Genomic DNA, 27,663 nt, shown 5'->3' on the forward strand with positions numbered 1-27,663 from the left:
GCAGTTGCAGTTTTAGAAAGAATCTGAGACCTGCAATTAGACTATTAGAGCAAGGGGCCTTAAATGAAGGCCTCAATGCTGAATTTTGAGGGTTCATACCTTGAATCATAAGGTCATACCTCACTACATACCTTTTGATTTTCTATAGTTCTTTAAGAAAAATTTTCATTTATTATATTTAAATTCTAAACTGTTTATGAATTATATTTGACATGTGATGAATTATATTTATCATAACTTCAATTTGTTCCTACCACAATTAACTAGAGTTCTAGAATAGAAGACCTAGCAAGTTGCAAACCAATCCATGGGGAACTAATTTATAAGTTTGATTGATCCTTTTATTCAGTGGTTTGAAAGGTTGCATTGGGTGGGGTTGATGAATTTTATTTCATCTCTATTCTCAGTGATATCTTATCACCATTGTACTCATTCTAATGGCTATCCTTTACTATGAAGGAAAGGAAGAAAATTAAAAAAAAGGGAAATATGTCACCTTATGCGAAAAAGGTGAAGACTCCCATTATGCCATATCAGACACTTTTCCATTTGCACTGCCAATTCCATGTCCCTGTGATATGTGGGTATTATAATTTGTGTGTGTGTAAAGTAGAAAGAAAAAAATTGGGCCCAAATAACAATTGTTGTGAGGATTATTTAATTGTTATTTTACAGTTGCTCTTAGTGTGCTGTCAGCCAGTTAGTTTCTTTCTTTCTTATTAGTTTGTTACTAGGGAGTGCCACCAGGGACATACTTGTAATCTCCCATTCCTTTTATATTAAGTTAATATAAATAACTAAACTGGCGGCAGCCAGAATAGTTTTTTGTCTCTCAATCATATCTTCCTCTTCTCTCCTCTTCTCTTTCTCTCTCTCGTCTCTCTCTCTCTCCATGAATGATTACATGGTATCAGAGCAAGGTTCTGGGCTATAAAAATCTGTTTCTCCCATCTGAACCTGCTTCGTCCTCTTTCTTCTTTGATTTCTTGGATGTGGAAGACAGAGAAACCCTAGCAGGCCACTTGCAGCTCTTCCTTTGGGTTCTTCCTTGGTCGTAACATCAAGGAGACCCTAGCAGAAGAAAGGCGATACAAAAAAGACTCCCTTCCTTATCTGTTCGATGCTGTGAAGTTAATTTCTGGGTTGGCACCTTCGTACAGGTGCTGGACAGGGTATGTGTTCTTGTGTTTTTCTATGGCCAATGGTGTGAAGGCCTTACTTTTTTGGTTTTATACCTTCGTTTAGATGCTGGACTGTTAGATTGCATGTGCTGTGGTCGAACTGCTAGCATACTATTCTAACAGCTGGTGCTGGACTGATTACTGGGCTGTTTTAATGGCTGAACCACCACTGAGTTGATTTCAGCAGTTTTTTGTTTTTTCCACATTCCAGAAGTAAATTTCTTGGGGGTTGGTATTCTGATTGTGGCTGTTGTGTAGTTGTGCGGGATTTGGTCTGATTCAGCAGTACTCTATGGCAAACTATGATTCAACTTCATTGGGGGTTACACCAACCCGCAACACAGTTGGTATGGAAAGTGAAAACATGATGTTTCCCATGCCCATTACCCCTTTAAATTGTCTAAACTACCTGGAATGGGCTAAAAGTGTAAAACTTTATGTAACAGCAAGGGGAAAAGCTGGTTACATAAATGGAAGGGTGAAAGAACCCAAGAGTGAGACAGCTGAACATGATAGGTGGGACCAAGAAAACAGTATGGTGATGTCTTGGCTCCTTGCAGCCATGGAACTGATGTGAAGAAGAACTTTATGTGGGCAAACACCACTAGTGAGATTTGGGAACAGGCCAAAACCACCTATTCTGAGCAAAGGCATTATGCCAAGGTTTACCAGTTGCAAGCTGAATCTTCAACCTGTAAACAAGAAAATCGTAGTTTGTCTACCTATTATTCAGCCCTTACTTCCGTATGGAAAGAATTGGATCATTATCAGGCTATAGAGTGGAAACGTGATGACGATGCTAAGTGATGGAGCGCAATCCAGCCAGTCCCATCTGTCAACGACCTTGCCTCTGACTGGAGCAACAGGGGGGCCTGAAAGGAAGAAGAAAGTGGGGAATCTCTGGGGAGGAACCCGGCGAGATCACTCCGAAGCTCAAGTTAGTATTCTCTCAAAGGCAAGATAAAACCAGATGGCGCAATGTTCACATACCTTGTTCTTGGGGGGTAGGGAGCCTTTTATAACCACCTCGCACACTCACTCCTAAGCTTTTGTCAGGTCGGGTATGATTATCTATGTGCTCCTACAGTTCGGGTGTCATCACCCCTACTGGACAGAACCGTCACTGCGCTCTTTGTCGGAGCCGTCTCTGCAACTGACGATGGCAGTGGCAGGTGGCAGGTGGCAAGTGGCAGTGGCAGGTGGCCGTTGAAGTGCGGCTATCAAGCGTCAAATCCCAAGTCAGTCAGGTGCGCCGCCCTTGGATACGGACCTCCTCGGTGTCAAGTACGTTTGTTCAGTTCGACGTCCTGAAGGCGAAGTGTTGGAGTGGTGAGCGGGGTGAAGTCTTGAGTTCGGATATAGGAGTGTCCCGAACTGCCATGGGGCAAGCCAGTTCGGGTCGTTGCCTTGTGTGAGGCTCGGGGCCTAAGGGAGAGTTCGGGCTCCTAGTAGGGAGTTCAGACTGCTGGTTCCTCCTTTCGGTGCTCACACCTTGGGCGCGCTGTTGTGCCGAGTTGTTGCCTTTGCCACGTGTTGAGTGATTACGAGGTCGGGCCAAATCTTCCTTCATCAATTGCCCCCCACTCCTTGTGCTAAGGGACTTAGCCTGGCGCGAGGAGTTTGTGAGGTGGCAGGTGGATTTGTCCCGTACTTCGAACTGGTTTGACTGGTGGCGCGAAGTGCGCGTTTTGTCAAGGTTTTTCCAAGTTTTCTCGAGCGCCAAAAAAACGGGAAACGCGCTAATCTGTCTATGAACGCTGACGGGCGTGATGGCGCGCGTTTATTTCAAAATTCAAAAAAGCGAGCTACTAGGAGACGTGTCAGCGGGCATTTTTTCAAATTTGAGAAGACACGCCGCTGCCGCCTTTAATGCGAAGAGACGTGCACTGGCGCTTTTCAGTTTCAGAAAGACGTGCGGCCAATCACGTCTCAGTCTCAGGAGACGTGCGGCCAGTCACGTCTCGGTCACTAGAGACGTGTGATTAGCGCGGCTGCGGGCCGTTGGTTCTCGGTTACTACGGGTATAAATAGTGGGAGACCCCAGTCACTATCACTATCCTGCGTTTTCCTTCTTGAGCTCGCGCCTCAGTTTCAGTTCGCGTCCCAGCTTCTAGCTCGTGTTCACGTTCCCGTAGTCCGTTTGCTTCTTTCCGGGTGAGTACTTTCCTGTAATCCTTATTCTCCTTCCAATGTCTAGCTCGGATAGCTCAGACAGTTCTTCAAGGGGGGTCGGATGCAGATTCTACGAACCGAGTTGCATCCTTCAACAGTCCTAGTGACCCTGAGGTAGAACTCGAGGAAGAGTTCGAACCCGTAGGTCGAGTTGCCTCGGGCTCGTCGAGGTCGGATGTTGGACAAGTTTGGGCCTTCGACCATGACTCTCAAGGGGCTTCATTCCCTTATCACCCAGTACAACTTGCCTAGGGAGTACACCTACTTCATACCTTCGGGCAGTTTCCCTTGGGAACATGGTTCTGATGAGATCATGATATTCCGGGAGCAGCTCACTGCTGGGTTGCGCCTTCCTTTCCACCCCCTCATTGTCGAGGTAATGAACCACTTCGGTGTTACAGTCAGCCAACTTCACCCGAACTCCATTCGTAACTTTGTGGGGACAAATCTCCCTATTTTGCAAACAAGTCCCCCTCCCAGGTGATCTTCTCCATTTTAATGCTTAAGAAGCAAGCGGGTCCCCCTGCCGGGCGTAGGCGGGTGTATCACCTGTCTCCTTGCCCGGGTTTTAAGCTTCTACACGAACTTTCCAACAATGTCCCGACGTGGAAACAGAACTACTTCAGGGTGCAAAGTGAATTGGGGTGGCCGTTCCAAACCAGGTGCGGAATGGCTGCCCCTGACGTCGGTGTTACGCTTGATAAGGAGACGGCGAAGGGCCTCCGACAGTGGGCACGGCTTGGGCTACAATTCCATCAGTATCTGACGGAGGCCAAGCTCATTGCGACCGGTCTGAGTTTGGGTAGGTTCCTTACTCAGAGGTTTTTTGTTTTGCTCTGTTCTTTCGTTTTTTTTGGATGCCAAACTCTTTTTGCAGGTGTGATGGACTCAAAAAGGACTCGTGGTGGGCACCTGTTTCAAGGCATGAAGAGGAGGAAGCGAGTCGCCAAATGAACTTGTGTCGAGCTGCCCCGAGATGTCTCCTCCAATGCAAGCGGCAAGGGCCCCTTATGCCAAGACTACTTACAAGGGAGCTCCCGCTTACTCTGGTGCTCCTGCTTACTCTGGGTCTGCTTATACGCGAGCTGGACCCTCAGGCTCGGGAGCCCAAGGGGAACTCAGGAGCGTGTTGTCGCCGAACCACGCTCTTCAGAAGAGTAGGGAGGCCATTTACCCTGAGGAGGTCGTGGCGTGGACCGATCTTCCTTTGAACCAGGTGGCCTGTCGTGTTGCCACTCATGCCATGGTGGTAAGTCAGATTTCTTGTCGGGCTCTTTGCTTTTATTCCTCTCACTGTCGTTCTTTTAATCACTTGTTCTTTCCTTTTGGTAGGTGAACTCTTCTATCCATGCCTTGGCGGCCCAGGTGTAGAGGAGCTCGAGGCAGGCACGAGCTGCCAAAGAGGCTTTCCGTGCTGCCGAGGCGACTTCCCGAGCTGCTGAGGCGGCTGCTCATGCTGTTGAAGTGGCTGCTCGCACTGCACAGACCAGGCAGGCGAGGTCTCAGAGAGATGTTGAGGCCATGGGAGTTGTGGTGAAGCACATGGCGGACCTGAGGCTGGATTTGCAGCATCAGGTTGAATACCTTCAGGAGGATATTAGGGAGAGGACGCAGATCTTTTCTTAAGGCATCGAAGACGCCAAGAAGGCTGTCGTTGAGTACATCGCCTTGCCGCGCTTCGATGACCTAATGGTGGATTCGTAGAGAAAGGGTTTTAAACTAAGCCGGTGGATGATCCGGAATACGTACCCCGAGCTCGACATTAGTGCCATATCCACTTCGCGTATTACTTAGGAGATGGCCAATGCCGCTGATGGTGAGCCGGATTCCAAGGGCGAGACAGGACCTTCGGGCATCGTTGAAGTGCCTTCTGATGGTGAAGAAGTAGCTTTGGGCCTGTAAAATGTATTTCTTTTTTTTTTTGAAATGTACATAGTATTTTGCAATGGAATGATTTTCTTTTGATTAAGTGTTAGTCTTTCTTTCCTCCGAACTGACCATATGCCGATGCCCCTACTAGTTCGACACTTTGCTTGAGCTTTTAGTTTGCATCTTTTGCCTTTGTTCATCTGTGTCGAGGTCGTTGTTAGTTCGGCATCCAAGCCCTTTGGCTCTAGTAGTACCGTAGGTGATTACCGCTTCAGTACCATAGGTGAGGTTAAAGGGGGTTTCTCCTGTGGTGGTTTTTTCCGTGGTTCGATGAGTCCATAGAACACTTGGTAGCTCGTCCATCCACAACCCCTTAGCTCGGTCCAGTCGTGCTTTCAGTCCGTGGAGGATGGCTCTATTCATTACTTATGTCTGACTGTTTGCCTGCGGGTGTGCGACCAGTGTGAAGTTCTGTCTAATTCCCATAACCCGAAGCGGCATACTATTTTCTTCCAAAAGAAGTTCTACACGTTTCGGGCTATAACTGTTGCCAAAGGTTCAGCTTCTATCCACTTTGTGAAATAATCTACCGCTACCACTAAGAACTTCCTCCCACCTGTTGCTGGCGGGAATGACCCCAGGAGGTCGATGCCCCATTATGCAAAGGGCCATGGACTGGTGAGGCAATTGAGGTCGGCAACGGGCTGATGGTGGATATTGGCATGCTTTTGACATTTTTCACACTTTCTGACGAGCTCGACAGCCTCTACCTTCAACATTGGCCAGTAGTACCCTTGTCGAAGTGCCTTTTGGGCAAGGGCTATGCCACCCAAGTGTCCGCCGCACAGACCTTCACGAGTGTCACGGAGTACGAGCTTGACTTCAACAGGTCGCAAGCAACGCAGGTAGGGGAGCGTGTAGGACCGTCGGTACAGCCGTTCATCAATTATGACGTATTTGGCTACCTGACACTGCTCTCTTGGCTGCATTGCGGTCCGCAGGGAGGGTTCCGTCTAGCAAGAAGTTCGCGAGTGGGTTGATCCAACTCGGCTCTACTTCAAGGATAGGAGAGACATCCTCTGCCCCACCGAGAATGCTAGGCCAAGGTAAGTCCTCTATGTACACGGTTCTCATGGTGTTGTGACTCGTGCTGGCTAACCGGAACAGGGTGTCGACCTTAGTGTTCTCTGACCTCGGGATTTGCCTGATGAAGTGTGACTGGAAGTTGAGCAGAGCCACCTTTACTTTTGCCAAGTATGTGATCATAGTGAGCTCGCGTGCTTCGTATTTGCCCGTAACCTGGTTGACCACAAGCTGGGAATCGTTGCAAATAACTATGTGTTTTGCTTTTACCTTTTGCGCTAGGTTCAACCCGGCTATCAGTGCCTCGTACTCCGCCTCGTTGTTGGATGCCGCGAACTCAAAGCGTAGTGTGTATTCCAATTTCGTGCCACCCGGGCCGCGCAACACTATTCCAACCCCGCTGCCCTGCTAGTTCGAGGAGCCATCTACGTGAAGGATCCAAGGCTCCTCATCCCAATTCGCGTTTGGTCTAACTAGGAGAGATGCCACACTGGTTGCTACTTCACGGGGTTCAGACTCTATTGGCTTGGGAGCTTCGGTCTCACCCGAACTAGGGATCTCAGGCTCAACCGGCCTAGGGACGTCGAGGCTAAATGTGCACTTGGCGATAAAATCTGCTAAGGCTTGGACCTTAATAGCAGTTCGCGGCTTGTACTAGAGGTCGTACTCGCTGAGCTCGATGACCCACTTCGTTAGCCGACCGGAAACCTCGGGCTTAAGTAAGACTTGCCTCAGAGGTTTGTCAGTCAAGACGATGGCAGTGTGGGCCTGGAAATATGGGCGGAGTTTTTGAGCTACAATTACCAGTGCATAAGCTAGCTTTTCTATCTGCGGGTATCTCGTCTCTGCTCCCTGCAGAATTTTACTAACATAATAGATGGGTCGTTGGACCCGATCTACTTCTTTTATTAGTACCGAACTGACCACCTCGTCGCTTGCCGAGAGGTATAGTTCCAAGACATCGCCCTTCTCGGGCCGGGCTAAGATCGGCACACTAGCGAGGTAGTTTTTTAGCTTGTCGAACGCGAGCTGGCAGTCTTGGGTCTATTCGAACCCTTTGCCTTTGATTTCTTTAAAGAAAGGCAGGCAGCGGTCTGCCGATTTGGACATGAAGCGGCTATGCGGCCGTTTAGCCTCTGAACCTCTTTTACTTTTTTGGGTGGTCTCATATGTAGGATGGCCTTTATCTTGTCCGGGTTGGCCTCAATACCGCGCCGGTTGACAATGTACCCTAGAAACTTACCCGAGGTGACACCGAAGGCATTTGTTTGGGTTCAGTTTCATGCTAAATTGACGCAGAATTTGGAAGACAGAATCTAAGTCTTGTATTAATTCCTGTGAAAACTACGTCTTGATGACCATGTCGTCGAGATAACATTCTATTTTCGTGCCAATTAAGGGCCGAAACAGCCTATTTACAAGTCCTTAGAAGGTTGCCCCAGCATTTTTCAATCCGAAGGGCATGACCTTGTAGCAGTACAGGCCGAACTCGGTTATGAAGCTGGTTTTCCCTCATCGGACTGGTCCATCCTGATTTGGTTGTAGCCTGAGTAGGCGTCCAAGAAGCTTAGCAACTCATGTCCCGAGGTCACGTCCACTAGGCGGTCAATATCTTTCGGGCAAGCTCGGTTCAGGTCGGTGTAGTCGGCGCACATGCGCCACTTGTCGTTTGCCTTTTTCACTAGCACTGGGTTGGCTACCCAGCTCGGGTAATGAACTTCCCTTATGAAGTCTGCTGCGAGGAGATTTTCGACCTCCTCGTCAACCGCCCTCCAGTGCTCTGGGCTAAGTTGAGTTTCTTCTGTCTAATGGGTCTGACTACAGGGTCAGTATTAAGTTTGTGAGTTATAAGGCTGGGGTCAATACCGGGCATATCAACCGCGAACCATGCAAAAATATCTAAATTTTAAGGTAAAAAACTCACCAGTTCGGTTTGTAGAGGTTCCTTGACGGAAGCACCGATCTGTAGTGTGCGAGCTGGGTCCGTGGCCAAAGTCGGGATCACGACCGTTTCCTCTGTGGGCGAAGCTCGTCCCTCGCCTTGCTCCGTAGGCCGCTCCAGCTCAAGGTCGTCAACCGCCTTGGTTTTTCCCTTCAGGGCGGCAACATAACACTTGCGAGACTCAAGTTGGTCGCCCCGTGCTACCCCCACACCGAAGTCTGTAGGGAACTTCATTGCCAAATAGTAGGTGGAGACCACTTCTCGCAGGATATGCGTAATTGGCCGCCCTATTATGGCATTGTATGGGGAGGGGGTCGCGACCACCAGGAAATCATGGTTGAGTCTGACCACACAAGGCCATGTGCCGACTTCCACAGGTACTGTTATTTTCCTAAGGGGCCTGACTTCCTCTCCGCTGAAGCCCACCAGAGGAGTGTTTGCAGGCTTCAGCTCGCTTCTCTGCAACTATAGCTGATCAAATGCCGACTTGAAGAGGATGTCCGCCGAACTACCTGAATCCACAAGTACACGCCTGACTTCGAAGTCGTTGATCCTTAGTTTTATGACAAGCGCGTCATCATGAGGGTAGTGGACACCTCGTGCATCGTCTTCCGTGAAGATCGGTTCTTCAGTCTTCGGCTTCTTTGGAGGGTTCTGTTCTTCTCAGGCTGCCTCGCAAACTGACGTCCGGGCCACTGCTGAAGTACACCCTACTACCACCGAACCTCCCACTATTACGTGGATGGTTCACCGAACTGGCCTCTCTTCCGGAGGCTGTCTTTGTGATGGTTCGGCTGGCCTGCTGCTGGATTTTGAAGCATCCTTACTGTGCTCCCCTTGCTGGCCTGCCTTATTATTATTATGTTGTACAAAATTTCTCAAGTATCCGCGACGGATGAGTCCCTCTATCTCGTCCCGGAGATTATTACATTGTTCGGTACTATGACCGTGATCTCTATGGAAACTACAGTATAAATTTTTATCTCTCGTTTGGATTCCCCTTTAGGCAAGGTGGCCATTTGACGTATGGGACGTCTTTGATCGTCATCAAGATCTCAGTCCGCCTTGTGTTCAAGGGTGTGTAGTCCGTCCGAGCTCTACTAAGGGAACTCGGGACGGCTGGCTTGGCTTCGCCTCCCGAGCCGAGTTTCTTCTGTCACCTGGGTTGGAGGGCTCGCCTTCTCTTTTACTTTTCTCGACCCCGCCTCCAGTCCTTTGGTTAATCTCTAACTCTGTTCTCATGAACTTGTCCGCGAGCTTGAGGAATTCGGCCACGGTCGCGGGCGGGCTGGCTACCATGTGTCATTTGAACTCCTTGTGTGTTACTCCTCTCTTGGCCGCCGCGAGCTGTACCGCGGGGTCCAGTCGCGGTATCTGCAAGCACGCATCATTGAACCTCTTGATGTAGCCCCGGATGGACTCTCCTTCCCTCTGAACCACTCCGAAGATGCTTTCATTGGTTCTGGGGCATCGCTTGCTGGTAACGAAGTGTGCGATGAAGACCTACACAAACTTGGTCCAGCTTCTTATTGACCCGGGGGCTAGGTTTCTGTACCAGGTGCGGGCAACCCCTCGGAAGTGGTGGTGAAGGCCACGCACATGCACGACTCACTGGCCCTTGCTAGGTGCATTTGGGATTGGAAGGCATCGACATGGTTGCTGGGGTCGAAGGACCCATCGTACTTGTCCAAGGAGGGGAGTTTGAAGTCTCTGAGCATGGGGACTACAAGGAGTTCTGATGAGAGTGGGGAAGGAACTGAGAGGATAAGGGTTGCCTTTACCTCGTTCGAGCTTGTCTCTTCTTTACCTCTGAGCTCAGGCAGGACACGGGTGGCAGTTCGGCGACTTCGCCGGCGCCTTCGTTGTTGAGTGGGCCTAGTACTGGCGTTGTTGGCCTCTGTGTTGCCGAGCTCGATGGGCTCGGAATGTTGGTAGAGTGGAAACATGATGATGATGCTAAGTGATGGAGCGCAATCCAGCCGGTCCCATCTGTCAACGACCTTGCCTCTGACTGGAGCAACAGGGGGGTCTGAAAGGAAGAAGAAAGTGGGGAATCTCTAGGGAGGAACCCGACGAGATCACTCCAAAGCTCAAGTTAGTATTCTCTCAAAGGCAAGATAAAACCAGATGGCGCAATGTTCACATACCTTGTTCTTGGGGGGTAGGGAGCCTTTTATAACCACCTTGCGCACTCACTCCTAAGCTTCTGTCAGGTCGGGTATGATTATCTATGTGCTCCTGCCAGTTCGGGTGCCATCACCCCTGCTGGACAAAATCGTCACTGCTCTCTTTGTCGGAGCCGTCTCTGCAACTGGAGATGGCGGTGGCAGGTGGCCGTTGAAGTGCGACTGTCAAGCGTCAGATCCCAAGTCAGTAAGGTGCGCTGCCCTTGGATACGGACCTCCTCGGTGTCAGGTACGTTTGTTCAAATCGGCGTCCTGGAGGCGAAGTGCTGGAGTGGTGAGCGAGGTGAAGTCTTGAGTTCGGATAGGGGAGTGTCCCGAACTGCCATGGGGCAGGCCAGTTCGGGTCGTTGCCTTGTGTGAGGCTCGGGGCCTAAGGGAGAGTTCGGGCTCCTAGTAAGGAGTCCAGACTGCTGGTTCCTCCTTTCAGTGCTCGCGCCTTGGGCGTTTTGTTGTGCCGAGCTGTTGCCTTTGCCACGTGTTGAGTGATTACGAGGTCGGGCCAAATCTTCCTTCATCACTAAGGCCTACAGGAAGTTGGTTTCTCAGCAGCATGTGTTTGCCTTCTTGTTGGGACTGAACCCTGCCTATGAACCCTTGAGAGTTCAGATCTTATGAAGTAAAGAGTTGCGTCGGTTCACGAGGTATATACCCTTGTTCAATCTAAAGAAAGTAGGTGGAGTGTGATGGTTACAACCGAGGGGGAGCAACAAGTTGCATTGGCTGCAATGAGTAATAACAACATAAGGAAGAAAAGTGACACCAAGAAGGCTAATGATAGAAAAAGTTGTTTTGTACCCACTGTCGGTGCTCACGACATACACGACACATGTTGGGACATTCACAGGAAACCCAAGTGGGCAGTGAAGAACCAAGAACAGGGTAAAGGGCAAGGTTAGAAGAAGACGGACACAACACCTAATGCAACACATGTGGCACCCCAAGATACTCAGGCTGTTGGTACTACCCGGGACCACCTTACTAATTCTGACCCCAAGGAAGATATCATGAATTACTTCAGAGACCACTTGGAGTCATATGGTAGGGCTTTGCGACAGATGGATAGTTCAGTCACTAGTACTCCTACTTCATTTGCATCTACATCAGGTAATGCAGCTTTTGCATTCCATGTCACTACTACCACTGGTTCCCCTTTGATCATTAACTCAGGGGCCTCTAACCACATGACCGATAAGCCGAACTTATTTCAGACTTATAGCCTTTTGTCAGGAAGGGATAAAGTGAGGCTTGCAGATGGATCATTCTCCTCCATTGTAGGCCAATGATCAGTATCTCTTCCCCATGGCCTTAACCTGAATTGTGTATTGCATGTCCCTCAACTTCCTATAAATTTGCTTTCAATCAGTAGTGTAACCTTTTTTCTTGGTTGGTAGAGGGAGCCTAGTGGATGATCTCTACATTCTCGACAACAAAGCTAGTCTCTCGGTGTCATCCTCAGAGTCATATAATCAATCAAATAAGAGTCGATTTTCTTTTGTGGCATAGTCGGTTATGTCATGTTTCTTTTGAAATAGTAAAGTCTTTGTTTCCGGTTTTATTTTAGTCGTGTTCAGTGTCAGAGTTCTAGTGTCAAACGTGTCAGTTGAGCAAACAATGTAGAACAACTTTTTACTCAAATAATAAAAGATCAAGTGTTCCTTTTCATGTTGTGTATTCTGATATGGGGGCCTACTACTATAATCTCTAAGGGCGGATATAAGTACTTTATCACATTGATCGATGACTTCTCTCGCTATACATGGGTATTCCCTATGCGTAGTAGAGAGGAAGTTCCAAAGATTGTGAAAGACTTCCAAAGGAGGGTATTTATGCAATTCCATTTTGAAATACAGATCTTCCAATCAGACAATGCAAAAGAATATTTCCATGGTGAGCTCAATGAGTTCTTTGCCTTCCACGGATCTATTCATAGGAGCTCATGCGCAAGAACACCACAACAAAATGGTGTTGCAAAAAGAAAAAACAGACACCTCCTTGAGGTAGCTCACGGGATGATGTTACACACGAATGTTCCAAAAAGGTTTTGGATGGATGTTATACTTGCAGCTGCTTCTGTCATCAATTGCATGCCCTCCAAAGTGCTGAACTACATGGCCCCTCATCAGTTGTTGTTCCCTCAGTCCCTTTTATTCTCCATTCCCATGAAAGTTTTTGGTTGTCGTGCCTTTGTCCATGATTTGTCTCCGTCTCGAGGTAAGTTAGACCCACGGTCCATCCCTTGTATCTTTTTGGGGTGTCTCTCATCTCAAAAAGAGTATCGATGCTTTGATCACGTTAGTCATAAGTTTTTTGTGTCCATGGATGTGTCCTTCTTTGAGTTTGAACCGTTCTTCCCTACTTCTCAGGGGGAGTAGTAGTGTGGAAGAGGAGAAGCAGGTTTAGGTCCGCTAAGTCTCTCTTCCTTCTATTCCGGACCTTTCTCCCTTTCGTGTCTTCCAACATACACGTCGTAGAGATCAGCAATGTGATAGAGATGTGGAGCAGCCAAACATTGAGCAACCGACACTGTTAGACTCCTAGGAGGTAAGTCCGAACCCTATTGCACCTACTGATACTCCTACTCCTACTGTGAATGACCTTGACATTCCTATTGCTCAAAGAAAGGGAGTCAGGTCATGCACTACCAAACACCCCACTACCCAATATGTCTCCTATGATCACATTTCCCCCTCATACCGAGCCTTTCTATCTGCAGTTGATTGCATCCAATGTTCCCAGAAATGTTGCAAAAGCCTTAAAATGCCCTGAATGGACAAATGCTATGAAGGAGGAGATTAATGCCCTTCATAAAAATCAAACTTGGGAATTGGTGGATCTCCCAAGGGGGAAAGACCCAATGGGGTGTAAGTGGGTGTCTATAGTTAAACACAAGGCAAACAGGACAGTTGAAAGGTACAAAGAAAGATTAGTAGCCAAAGAGTACACTCAAGTGTACGAGGTTGACTATGATGAGACTATTGCTCCAATAGCTAAGATGAACTCAATTAGGGTCCTCCTATCATTAACTGCTAACCTTGACTGGGAATTGCATCAACTGGACATAAATGTTTTTTTAAATGGTGACCTAGAGGAGTAAGTATACATAGTTCAACCCCCTGGATTCTGTGCCAAGGGAAGTGAAAATAAGGTGTGCAAACTGAGAAAGTCTCTCTATGGTTTAAAACAATCTCCCAGAGCTTGGTTCAGTAAGTTTCACATGGCAGTTTAGCAGGTAGGCTTCAAACAATGTCAGTCTGATCATACACTCTTTGTGAAAAGCTGTCAGGAACAGGTTGTTGTATTGATAGCGTATGTGGATGATATCATCATTACAAGAAATTGGAGTTCAGAAATACAAAAATTGAAACAATTCCTTGCATCTAAATTTGAAGTGAAAGATTTAGGTCCCTTGAAGTATGTCCTTAGAATTGGTCACCCGCTCAGAAAGGGGCATCTTCATTTCTCAAAGAAAATACACCATTGATCTATTACAAGACAAGCAAATTAGGTGCAAAGCCAACAGATACTCCCGTGGATGTTGATCACAAGTTGGGTGACTGTGATTGTGAACCTCTGAAAGATGTGAAACAGTTCCAAAGGTTTGTGAGAAAGTTGATTTATTTGTCCATGACCCGCCCAGACATTGCCTATTCAGTTAGGGTTCTAAGCCAATTCATGCAATCTCCTAAGAAACCACACATGGAGGCAGCAAAAATAGCTCTTAGATACTTAAAAAAGTATCCCAGAACAAGTCTACTATTCAGTAAACATAATCACCTAAAGGTGGAAGTCTTTATAGATGTTGATTGGGTAGGTGCTATGGATAATAGAAAGTCCACAAGTGGGTATCGCACATTTGTGAGAGGAAACCTAGTGACCTGGAAAAGCAAGAAACAAAGTGTGATAGCAAGGTCAAGTGCTGAAGCTGAATATAGAGCTATGGCACATGGGGTGGCTGAAGTCCTTTGGCTAAAAAATCTTCTAGTGGAGCTTAGAGTTGTTCATAATCCTATGTCTCTTTATTGTGACAAGAAGGCAGCCATAAACATCGCCAGCAACCCTATCCTACATGACAGGACCAAGCACATTGAGGTGGACAAACACTTCATAAGGGAAAATTTGGAAAAATTGATATTTGCATCCCTTATGTCAACTCCAAGGAACAACTCGCTGATGTCCTCACAAAAGGACTTCCATACTCACGGCACAATGAGTTATGTGACAAGCTGGGCATGATATACATATTCAGCCCAACTTGAGGGGGAGTGTTGTAAGGTTATTTAATTGTTATTTTACAGTTGTTGTTAGTATGCTGTCAGCCAGTTAGTTTCTTTCTTTCTTATTAGTTTGTTATTAAGTTAATATAAATAACTAAATTGGCGGCAACCAGAATAGTTTTTTGTCTCTCAATCATATCTTCCTCTTCTCCTCTTTTCCCTCTTCTCTTCTCTTTCTCTCTCTCTCGTCTCTCTCTCTCCATGAATGATTACAACAATATTTAAGAAAAGTATGCAAATCAGAGACTAATATCAGGATCATTTTTTTTCCTTTTATTAATTATGCAAGAAGCCATATTTTTATGCAAGAAAAATATGAAAACTTGAAGATTTCATTAATTATGCAAGAAGCCATATTTTTCTGATCCCCACTTGAAGCTTCACAAGAAACTGGGATCATTCAATATCAGCAAAGAACTCTGAACCATAATTCATCAATACAGTTTTTGCATGACATTTTCAGAGAATCATTTTGGAATACAGTTAACATTTGTTTACGATTGAAACAAAATAACAAGCTACATAAAGGTCTAGACAATGTAATAAACAAGCATACATTCACTTGATTGTATTTCACTCTTAAAATCCAAACTAGAAATCATGGCAGGTCAATTAACCTGATTAGACTAATGACCAAGTGAACAGAAGTGATCAATTGATCAGCACTCTGACAAAAATAAAATGGACCAGGTGACGGTGCCAATTAGGCTTGGCTTATGGATTATACAACTAGACAAATTGGATTGATTGACCATATTACTAGTTCAATGTACCAGTCTCGGATCAGATCAAGCTTTTAGGGGGCAAGTTAAAGTATAAAGCAATCCAAATTCCAAAACTTTGTTATCCATACTGGCATAGATGTACCGAGGTTTATCTTACCTTCAATGGATCCAATTGATGACAAAATATTGGTTCTAGAGGCATGTGAAGTAGCTGTGATTTCAGACGGTGAGAATCCATCATTGACCTCATACGAAAGCAAAGCACATACATAATAGCCTGTTACAGAAAGGAACAGATAAACCCTCAGGTTGCATCAATGTATTCATGTCCAAATGATGGAATTCTAACCTAACACTCATGAACTATAGATGCATGGGCTTGTAGACCAACCTTCATTGGCTACTTGGTTGACAACAAAGAAACAACATTAGTCATTAAAATCGTATAATGATATATTTTCTTCTTTAAAAAGAAGGCAGCATAGCTTTGAAATCATTAGGTCACTCTACAATGGACCACATCCATAAAATCATATAATACTATGGCAATCTGGAAAAGAGAAAGGCCTAAGTCTGTTCCTTGAGGTATGATTGTCCATTTGGTTTTGGTTACTAATGTGCCTTCTGTGCTTGTAACAGATACTCCAGCATCCCAAGCGGAAGTTCCAGTCACGGGGAAGAGAAGAGAGATTGGCAGTCCTGAGAATGAACTGAGAAAAGAAGGAGTGGCCCCTTGAGAGAGACAAGAGGAGGAATTAGAGAGAATATGGGAGATGATATGTGAGTTGTTGGAGTACAAAGTAAAGGAGGAGTTAGATCAAAGGGAGAGAGCAGAAATTTCTCAAAAGAAGGACTACCACAGAAGTCCTAAGTTGGGGGGAGGGGAGGCAAAAACAAATGCATCATCTAGGAAGGCCGAGGATAATAATAAAAGGAAAAAGAAAAAGAGATCAGAAGTGGAGAGGTTGATTTCAGATATTGAGGGTGACATTGAATTTAGTGGGAGAGGGGAAAGAAGAAAGATTCCGCTGTAAGGTGGAATTTTTTGGGAAGGATTTTTTTCAAAAGAAGTATTCAATGAAAATCATCAGTTGGAATGTGAGAGGACTGGGAAGCGAAAGAAAAAGAAGGGCCATCAAAGACTTACTAAGAAGAGAGAAACCGGACATAGTGTTGATACAGGAGACCAAGTTGGCAGAAATGGATAAAAGGTGGGTGAGAAGTGTATGGAGATCAAGAGGAGTTTGTTGGACATTGGCCCCTTCCTGGGGAGCCTCTGGAGGTCTAGTAACATTATGGAGGGAAGATGTGGTAGAATTAGTAGAGGAGCTAATAGGGAGATTCTCTGTGTCAGTAAAGGTCAGGAATGTGGGGGAGGATTTACTTGGGTTCTAACCAATGTCTATGGGCCAAACACTTATAGAGAGAGGAATGAGATGTGGGAAGAGTTGTATGGAATACGAGGCTTATGGAAGGGTCCTTGGTGCCTTGGGGGGGATTCCAATGTAATTAGGTTCTGTAATGAAACTAATAACCCCCAAAGAACAGTTACTACCAGCATGAGAAAGTTCAATGAATTTATTAGTGACTGTGGCCTAAAGGAATTACCTCTCTTACAAGCCAACTTTACTTGGTCTAATTTCCAAGAAAACCCTCTTTGTTCGAAATTAGATAGATTCCTCTTTAATGAAAATTGGGAGAGTCATTGGAGAAACTTGATGGCTAGAGCATTACCCAGAGTCACTTCTGATCACTGCCCTATTCAGCTAAAAGCCTTGAAACAATAACCTCTGGTCCACGGCCTTTTAGATTTGAGAATATGTGGCTGACTCACCCGGACTTTGTGCATCTGATTGAGGAGTGGTGGAAAGAAGAGTTAAGAGGGGTGAAATGGAAGGAAGTGAGATTCCACAAAAAGCTGAAAAGGTTGAGATCAAAAATTAAGGAGTGGAACAGGGAACATTTTGGAAGAGTAGAGGAGCAAAAAATTAGTTTATTGTCTAGGATTGAGGAATTAGATTCCAAAGAAGCCCAAAGGATGATGAGTGAGCAAGAAAGGGTGATAAGAAGAAACCTAAAGAAGGATTTGAAAGAGGCCCTTTTAAGAGAGGAAATGTCATGGAGGCAAAAGTCGAGACATAAATGGATTAAGGAAGGGAATGGGAACACAAAATTTTTCCATGCACTGGCCAATGGGAGGAGAAGAAAAAATTTTGTGGCCAAGTTAGAGGTGAATGGGGAGGAAGTAACAAATCAAGATGAGATAGCAAGGTTGTTTGTGGATCACTTCAAATCAACCTATAGGAAACAATTGAATAATAAGCCAACATTGGAAGATTTGGATTGGACTAGGATAACAGAAGAACAAGAAAATTGGTTAGAAAGGGATTTCAGTGAAGAAGAGATAGGCATGCAATGTTTTCAATGGATAGATCCAAAGCACCTGGTCCAGATTGCTTCACAATGGCTTTTTATCAGGATTATTGGGATGTGGTTAAAGAAGATCTTGTTGGGATATTTCAGGAATTTGCAGATAAAAAAAAGGTAAGCCCTAGAGTTAAATGCAACCTTCTTAGTCCTTATCCCAAAGAAAATAGATGCAAAGCACCCTAAGGATTATAGGCCGATTAGTTTAATGACAAGCATCTATAAAATCTTGGCCAAAGTGTTGTCCATGAGAATCCGAATAGTACTACGATTCATCATCAGTCAAGCACAAGGTGCATTCGTGCAAGGAAGGCAAATAACAGATCAGATCCTTATAGCAAATGAGTTTGTGGAGGACATGAGAAAGTCGAGAAGCCAAGGTTTTGCGTGTAAGCTAGACTTAGAGAAGGCTTATGATCTTGTGGATAGGAGTTTTTTACTAGAGATCATTGGGTGTTGTGGCTTTGGAGATAGATGGTGCAACTAGGTAAAGGGATGTATTAGTTCCTGCCATTACTCAATCTTTGGTCAATGGGATGGCTAGAGATTTTTTCCCAGCCTGTAGAGGCCTTAGACAAGGTGACCCACTCTCCCCGTTTCTTTTCACCTTAGTGGCAGATGCTTTCAGTAGATTAATCTCTAAGGCAGATAGGGAACAGGAGGTGAGTGGTTGGAGGATAGGAAGGAATAATGTCAGAGTAACCCATCTACAATTTGCTGATGATATCATAATATTTTGTGAAGGGGGTGACAGGCAAGAAGTGAGGAACCTTAGAGCATTGTTACAGCAGTTTGAAAAGGCTTCCAATTTGAAGATAAACATGGATAAGAGTTGTGTGGTAGGAGTCAATATGGATGAGGAGAGTATTCAGTCTGGCAGATTGTCTAGGTTGTCTTGTCTCTTCGTGGCCCTTGCAGTACCTAGGTCTCCCTCTAGGGGCTAATCCAAAAGAGAGTAGTTTTTGGAACCCAGTTTTGGAAAAGTTTGAGAAAAGATTAGCTACTTGGAAAATGAACTATCTCTATGGGGGGTAGAGTGACTACTGAAACCCACCCTAGCGAACCTACCAATCTATTTCTTATCTGATTTTAGGATTCCTAATAGGGAGGCTAAGAAGTTGGAGAGATTAATTAGAAATTTTCTTTGGGAGCCAGGGGAGGAAAAGAAAGATCATTTAATTAATTGGGAAATAGTATGTAGGAGCAAAGAGGATGGTGGACTGGGGTTAGGAAGGTTAAATCTCAAGAATAAAGCCCTCTTAGGAAAATGGTTGTGAAGATGGCATAGAGAAAGGGAGAGGTTGTGACATGAAGTGATAGCGAGTATACATGGCAGACTAGAAAATGGATGGGATGCGGGTGTATCACGGCAAGCAACGTTGGCATCTCCTTGGAAAGCAATCCAGAGTATCCTCCCTCAATTTCTCAACCTTGTAAGGTATGATGTCAACTCTGGTAACTCTGTTTTATTTTGGGAAGACACTTGGGTGGGTTTTGTTGCTTTAAAGGACCAATTTCCGTCCCTTTACTCTATTTCCCTTTACAAGGAAAAAGTCGTCTCTCATTTTCTCCCTTCTCCTTTTTCACCCTCATCCTTAAGTTGGGACCTTGGCTTTCGAAGAGGGTTGAGGGATGATGAACTTAACAGTGTTTCAGACCTGTTGTCTCTGCTTGGCAATGTCTTTTTGGACCCTCAAAGTGTGGATGTGAGATTATGGTCCCCTCATCCAAAAGGTTACTTTTCTTGTGCATCCTTTTTCAAGGCTCTTTGCTCTTCCTTGAGTCAGTGGGGTTTTCCAACTAAGGAGATTTGGTCTAGACCTGTTCCACCTAAAGTTGTTATTTTCTGCTGGGAGGTGTTTTATAGAATAGGAAGATTAATACCTTGGATTTCTTGCAGAGGAAAAGGCCTTTCATGTGTTTATACCCTAACTGGTGTGTACTTTGCAGGGCTAGTGGTGAGGATTGCTCCCACCTACTTGTATCTTGTTCCTTTTCTAGAGTAATTGGAGTTGGATTTCTTCTTTATTTGGGTGTAGGTGGAATCTGTCCACAGACTTAAGCCAATTGTTCGATCCCTCTTTTTTTGTGTGGCCTACAAAAAAAGGAAAATTGATGTGGAGATGTATTAGAGCAGCTGCATTGTGGACAATTTAGGAAGAAAGGAACGCAAGGATTTCCAAAGAAAAAGAAAGAAGCATTCAGGCCGTTGAGGATTGTATATTGACTAGGGTCATTCACTGGTTGAGAACTTTTCCTTTGATGATATTTGGAGAAACTGGGTAGTGGTGGCTAACAGCCATACAAGGAAGGATAGGGAATTTGTAGTGTGGACCCCTCCGCCTGAAGGATGGGTAAAGTTGAACTTTGATGGCAGCAGCCAAGGAAACCCAGGCCCATCGGGGATAGGAGGGGTGCTGAGAGACATGGAGAGCAACATATTAGCCTTGTTCTCAGGCCCCGTGTAAATTTTAGCGGCGGTACAAGGTATTCAGATTGCAGAACAATTAGGGGTTCAGCACTTGATAGTTGAAGGAGACTCTCAAATTGTGGTGGGATGGTTGAAAGACCCAGCTTCAGCCATGTGGCAACACAGAGATTTATTAAGGAGAGTAAACTGGCTTACAAGAAATATGACTGTTACCTCTCTATGGGTGGGAAGATCAGCAAACACCTTTAGCAGATGGGTTAGCTAAGCAGGGGGCTACAAGGGAGAAGCTATTTTGGGCTGCTTTGTAATTTTATTTATGGTTAATTCTGTTTTATTTTGATGTAATACTTTTCTGAAGAGGTAACAGCTCGTGCCTCTTCAGTGGTGTTTCTTCTGATTTAATAAATTTCTTCATTCATCAAAAACAAAAAAAAAAATCTGGAAAAGAGCCAACATTGCCATTTCAAAGCAATAGAAGTAAATCACTCAAATAGTTCATTGGAATGGTGTGGACTCTGCCCAGGAATATCTACCAAGCAGAATTGCCCAAACATGCAACAGCTTAGATCAATAACACCTAAAATATGACCATCCGAGAGTTAAGGGAGGACCTGGAAGGCAGTGGAGAAATACATGGTAGATAGTAGATTAATGAAATATTAAAAAAAAAAACTTACAAATAGAACAATTCATTGATGAAAGAGTAAAACAGAAACAGGATTTTATACCATCCAACTAGACATCAATGGGCTACGAAAAATATGTTATTGGAGAGAGAAATCTACCAATTTGACAAAATCGAAAATAACAGACAATACAATCATGCATTACTGGGCTGTTGCGGTGTCTCTTTTTATCTCAAAATCATTGAAAATACAATTGTTTAGAACCGAAGTCTTGTACTGCATAGTTAGATTAAAACATACCTGGCATCCAGAATAAAACACTCTATGAGCTTCCAGATTTATAGTTTTCTCTTCTCCATTCTGAACATGGCAATATTCGAGGCACCAATCCACCAGTCTGAGAGAAAGTGAATGAAAGAATGAATCGAATCAATAATAATTGCTTTCAACACATCAGAATGATGTTTTAATAAAAAGAAACAAAAATGATAAAAGACCTCTTCAATGTGCTGGCAATCAAGGAGAGTGACAAAAACTTCCCACGGGATAAATAACTAGCAAGGTAAGCAACAGCACTCATCCTGTAATCAAAACAAAACAAAAGAAAAGAAATTGAGAAAGACAAATGAACTCTCAAAACATTACAAATGAATTGTGGAATCATTTGAGAACCTCCATCACAAAGCATAACAGTAATAAGAATTCGGTTATGCATATGCAATACAAGACCAAGCAATTGTAGCATTTAGTAAAGCAACTACACAAGCCTATTGAAATCAAGTTCCAAGTTACCCCATCCATCTCTGACTTTTACATATGTTAAAAGCAAATTCTAATTTACCTTGTAAGTGCGGGATGGGTTCTGCATACAAAAATATCAGCAAGAAAAACTGCAAATCTCTCACCACAATGTTCAGGATCCAGCGAGCAGGCATAGAACATTACAAACTGCAGTAAGAAGGTAACCGTGTCTATGTATTAGATTGGAAGTTACCCTAACTAGTGCATGCTTCAAATGCTAGCTCAGAAAAGAGAAGCCATTCAAGATGACAATAACTTTTTAAAGTATACCATAAGGAGCATATGAAACAAATATGGAAAATCAAAAATCCTTGTAATTCCCTTTTTTTCTTTTCTATTTTATGAATTTTTCTACACTATCAAAAAACCATGAACATTAACAAACAAGCTGAAGTTCAATAAGAATTACTTGGGAAAACTTCGACTTATATGCATTGAGGACAGTTACCCAAAAAGACTGAAGAAGTGTTTCGAACACCTAACTCAGTAAAAAGCATAGAGACAGATCAGAAGGCCAAAGGTCAAGGATAAAAATGTCTTTATTGAAGAAATACCAATGATAAAAATACACTATTGGTATTACTATTACCTTTGTCAGACGTTCGCCATCAGCACATGATTTAAGATGTTCACATATGAGTACCATCAAACTATCTAATTTGTCAGCAACTGCATTGGTCCCCAAAATCTGACTGCCAGCAGTTCCTCTTGGGTGCTGAAGAAAAACCCCCATTATATTGGTATTTGCTAATAAATATTCTAAATAAACACATCCATGCTGGAGTCCCTAATTTTCACACTGAGTACTTGCACCAGGAGAGACCTGGAAGAAGCTATCAAACCTGACTCTATAAGACACTTCGCACAGATAAAGGGTGACTGGGGTTCACTTAAATAGAAACAAGAAAATGTCCAAGAAAACTACTCTAATAATGTGATCTCATACTTTCCATGTGTACAGCATATGGAAGAGAATTGCTTCATTCATTCCTCTCCAAGAACAAGGGCTCCTAAACTTACAAAACCAATGCATATGCGCAAAATGTAAATGCATGAAGAAACCATACCTCAAAACCATCTATCTCTGCATGGTCTATAATATCATCCACATCTTCTAGTTCCATGTCAAAGATCCCTTTACCAGAGTCTTCGTGTATAATGTCATCCCAAGATATCTCCACCTAGAAGTCCAAATGGAAAAGATAAATAAATATATTGAAGAAAACAGTTACATATCCATCTTGTACCCAGTATAGCAATATTTTTTTAGTCTAGGAAAAAGGGGTGTCTTCGTGTATAATGTCATCCCAAGATATCTCCACCTAGAAGTCCAAATGGAAAAGATAAATAAATATATTGAAGAAAACAGTTACATATCCATCTTGTACCCAGTATAGCAATATTTTTTTAGTCTAGGAAAAAGGGGTGATCATCTTTAAATTTTATTGCCCAATATCAAAAGGTAAACCTGGTATAGTGATAGAAAATTCAAGTGCTCACATCTAAATCTATAAGCCTGTCCATCAATGCCATTAGCATTGTGCTCCCAACAAGCTCTCCAAGTGCACTGCTCTCCAGCCGCAACATGCTCTCCACATATATCACAATCAACTACATGATCAAGTAGATATATATTAACTTATTGATTTACAACAACATTCTAACTAAAAAGAATTGCTAAAGAAAATAAAATAAGTAGTCTTAGTTCCATGATATAAAGCATTGAACTTCATATAAGTAACAAAGAGGATACTCATATTGTGGTAACTTGGGTACTCTACAATTTATTTACTGAAGTAGCACTAATAATATAGAACATATTACAACGAAGCCATGCAAAAAGTGGCTTTTAAAACAAAGATATATGCTTGTAAATAAAGGGAAAATGAAAGAAAAACCACCAAACAAGGAAATTTTATCTTAAAGTTCAGGGGGTCTCATTGTCAATTTTAAGCCAAGCAATATAAATATATGGAATTTTCCTATGCTAAAAATGATAGTTGTACATCAGATATATGTCCCCGGTAGGTTGAGACAACTTGTTCCAAATATCAAAAACAAAATCTGATTCGAGTAAATTATGAAAAAAATTAAGGGACATTGTGTTACAAATAACTAGTAATTCTTAATGATACAAATAAAGAAAATTGTAACATATGACAATATAACATAACTTAGACATATGGTAAAGAAAGAAAAATAAGCAGTGACAGGAGATAAATGTCGTCAATATTTAACATGAAAATAGAACTTTGGACATTGTGACAATATTATCCTAAGGCCAACATATATTTTTAATTTACTTCTAGATCAATGACACGACCCCTACTTAACAACAGAATAAATGTGTATATCTTTGAGCAAAGTGTGCATGATCACCCTATGCTAAAATGGAATTCAGATCAGTATCAGCAACACAACATATGCTTAAGGCCATGAACAATGCAACGTTCCCAACCCAGGACTCAGCAACATAAACTAATTACATAAACATACAAAACACAAATACAAAGTATGCATTACATGGACAAATGTTAATACAGGTAAAGTAGATGCATAGTTTGATTAAGTCTAATAAACAACAACTTTCTATTAGTCCCAACAGGGAGATGGAAAAGCATGCAAACAGTAACAATGAAGATCTTATGGTTTAGGACTCACAGCTTCCTTGTCAAACATGTGTGGCATTCTCTGGAGAATCATAGGAGTTAACCTCATGGGGGCAAGAGGCACCAAATCAGCTATGTGGCTTAAAGCCGAATGCACCCGATCAAGAACTTCATGTTTTCTTGCAAGACCACGAGGAAGACCAAGTAAATCGAAGTAAGCTTTGGGTGGCATGAAGTTTCTAACAAGCATGTCCAAACATGAATCAACAAACTTTCCATTTGAAGCAGCCTGAAATTTTATGATAGTAAATAATCATCATAACAAACAAACCAGAAAAATATCATCATAACAATCGCAATCAACTATTTTAGCTTGAGCATACTAAATCAAAAGCTACATACCAAAGATATAATTAGTTCAACTAATGCATCCATTACATCAGGTCCATAGTTCCACATACTCATCCCAAAAATCTGAAATATAACTGAAAGTGAGAAAGCATTCATGAATAGTTACAAATATAAAAATACATATATAAATATACATGTACACACTTACAGATGAGAGAAGAGATTCATGGTGAATGATGTCAATGTAAGAGATAGATCCTGACAATGCCTTTAAACTTGTCTGGAATACACGTGGGGAAAACATGGCAATAGTAATCAGATCTTTAGTGATAAATAAAATAAACAAGATAAATCAATTGCATTATCAGCTAGGACGCGTCAAGCAAAACATATGAAACCCAAAAAATAACCTACCACAAGCATTGCCACCTCATCAGGAGCAAGACGTCCAGTATAGTGCATAACCGCAATCAACTGGTTATAACGGTCACTATCACCCTATAACAGTAAATCAGCTATTAAGGAAATTGAAAAACCATTAGCCCACTGATATGCTTATCACAAATTCATCAAGAAACATATAGATTACCAAGAAAATAAATTACTTAGATTGCATGTATCATATTAATTGCTATTGTAGTTTCCTAGATCATAACCTCAGTACAAGTTGACAAATAGCATAGCAATGGCTTTACTTTGCAGAGTCTTCAAGATAAAAGATGAATCATTTAGAGGAAGTGATGTGATGTATTGAATAAAACCTTTAAAGAGAACATGCCACACAAGTAGATAAGAAAGAAGTAAAATAGAAACAAGAATACGAAAAATAGAAAATAAGATATCCACTATTTATACGTCAATATGTGCATGTTTTTGTGTCTGTGTCTACATCAAAATCACATCCCATTCTCATTCATGTGGCTTCAAAGGACAAATGACAACCAACCCTTGAGCTAGCCATAAGCCATGCAATTCAATATAAAAATATCCAAAAAGATTTTGATTATGCATATAAAGAAAATCCTACAACCCAATGAACAACTTGCGAAATTTTCCTTCCCTTTTGTCTTTTGCTGAAGACTTACATGAAGAATAATAATTGGCAATTAAGCGCTTAAAACCACACTTCTCCTGTTATATTTCTTTCACACCGGTAGCTCATTATCGACCACCCAACAATATTGACAGTATTAACATAACATAAGCAAAGTTTATGTAGTATGAGAGGTGATTATAATCAAAAGCCTAATAACAATATGGTTCAGCTTAATTACCTAAGAATAAAAAATTCAGGTACCAAAGAATCACAACCAATTTAAGTGACCATGTAAGACTGATCAAATAAGAGAAAAGATAACTATGAATGAAAACATAGATTTGGGGTTTCCCAGTTTAGTCAACCCTTGTTATGGAGAAATGGCTCAACAATTGTGAAATGGTGGTAATCAAAGCTCAAGCTTTGCTACCAAAGAGGGAAATGTTAAAAATAAATAAATAAGAAGTGTCAAGTATGTATAATCTAAGCTACTTACTTGGGATACTGATTTTAGGGCATCACGGACATGGTACACCAGCTCTGAATCGCTAACATCAATATCTGCCATTTCATAGAATCCAGGTCTTTCAGTTGCCAATTCCACACCCATAGTCTCCAATCTAGGTGCAGAACCTGTTGGGGATTTTGATCTTCTGCCAATCGATCGAGTGGAGAGAAACAAGTAGATGCAATCACATTACAAAGAAAAAAAGCACATAACATATCAAAAAGTGAACCTTACTTGCATCAGAAAGACTTTTTGAGCAAGAAAGATAGTATTTAGAATCAAATTTACGTAGCCCAACTATAATTACAAAGGAAAAGAAAAACAAAGCACTCTAAGGGTTAAAATTTTGAACCATTTACCAGAAAAAGGGTTAAAATTTTGAACTTTTATTTTACTTTTAATAGGCAACTTTAACTTTTAAATATTTATAATTAATAAGACAAGTTAAAATAAAAACAAGAAGCCAATAGACTGAATGAGTCAAATTGGGTGATTTCTGGTATTTTCTTGTGTACAAGTAACATCATCATCTAATCCTTGTCAGTTGTCACAACCATACAGGATCAGCTACTCTTGGGTACATGTATACCATGAGAATTTCCCAAAACACAAGCTCTTGAACGATTCTTCAAACACATACCAATCAAAAAAATAAATAAATATAAACCCTTACAGCAGTTTCTCTCGAGAATTAAAAGATAGTGGAAGAAGCTAACTCAAAGTAAAAACAGTCAAGTAAAAGATAACCCCATCAAGAGACTAGAAGAGATGGAAGTAGTACATGCCACCTATGATCTAGAATTCCAAATCCACAAAAAAGGGTAACGAAGTATGGGAACAAGACTAGAAGTCATGCCGTCTGCTAACTTCTACTTCTATTTCTGAAGGTCACCATCAGGACTCGGGCGTTGGCTGCTGCAGCTGTTGCCCTTTGTCCTCTGCTCGTTGTTGGATATTGAGATGTAGAAGCTGTTACTGGGCTGCCATTCTATTCTAAGAGGTTGAGTATCAGAGAATGAAGTTGCCAGGTTATTGTGGAGACTTGAAAATTCCGACTACTGTACATTATCCACTCGAATGGAAAAAGAAAAAGAGATTGAATGGAAAATCGGGTTTCTCTCTCTTCCACAAGGAAATGTTATATAGTAGTGTTAAGTTTAACCTCTAGACAAGATAACAACATTACGAGTATACCATAAAATTTTAGATTAGCAATTATAATGGCATAATATAATTTTTAATTTTTAATTTACAATAATAAATTGACAACATATACAAACGCAAATTCACAATTTTTTAATTCAAACAATTTTAGCAATCACAAACTCACAATATATTCAAGCAATTTTTAATTCAACGAGGCATTCTTCGACTGCTGCTTCAAGACCCATTTGATTGCTTAATCTATAACAAGAGACTCCAGGAATTACGAGAACTTCTTT

General features: G+C 42.7%; 1 protein-coding gene across 10 annotated transcripts in view; it reads right to left on the reverse strand.

The window, feature by feature from the left end:
• Positions 1–27,663, reverse strand: part of LOC148852149 (uncharacterized) — a 30,211-nt gene that overhangs the window by 1,324 nt on the left and 1,224 nt on the right. For 3 of the 10 annotated variants that reach the window (XM_088943637.1, XM_088943636.1, XM_088943638.1), the window contains 13 exons: positions 26,210–26,366; positions 25,092–25,175; positions 24,886–24,957; positions 24,729–24,800; positions 24,379–24,615; positions 23,218–23,328; positions 22,785–22,898; positions 22,307–22,432; positions 22,127–22,195; positions 21,758–21,864; positions 21,414–21,497; positions 21,217–21,313; positions 15,590–15,709 (listed from right to left, as the gene is read on the reverse strand). In XM_088943637.1, coding sequence (XP_088799763.1) covers positions 15,590–15,709; positions 21,217–21,313; positions 21,414–21,497; positions 21,758–21,864; positions 22,127–22,195; positions 22,307–22,432; positions 22,785–22,898; positions 23,218–23,328; positions 24,379–24,615; positions 24,729–24,800; positions 24,886–24,957; positions 25,092–25,175; positions 26,210–26,323 — 1,407 coding nt within the window. In that variant the 5' untranslated portion in view covers positions 26,324–26,366. Of the gene's footprint in view, positions 1–15,589; positions 15,710–21,216; positions 21,314–21,413; positions 21,498–21,757; positions 21,865–22,126; positions 22,196–22,306; positions 22,433–22,784; positions 22,899–23,217; positions 23,329–24,378; positions 24,616–24,728; positions 24,801–24,885; positions 24,958–25,091; positions 25,193–26,209; positions 26,367–27,663 lie in introns of all 10 variants that reach the window. The other 7 variants (XM_088943640.1, XM_088943641.1, XM_088943642.1 and 4 more) reach the window with 3 other exon arrangements.

Source organism: Nelumbo lutea, chromosome 5, assembly GCF_056320005.1.
Source record: "Nelumbo lutea isolate HS-2025 chromosome 5, American lotus-T2T, whole genome shotgun sequence".
Classification (NCBI taxonomy): Eukaryota; Viridiplantae; Streptophyta; class Magnoliopsida; order Proteales; family Nelumbonaceae; genus Nelumbo; species Nelumbo lutea.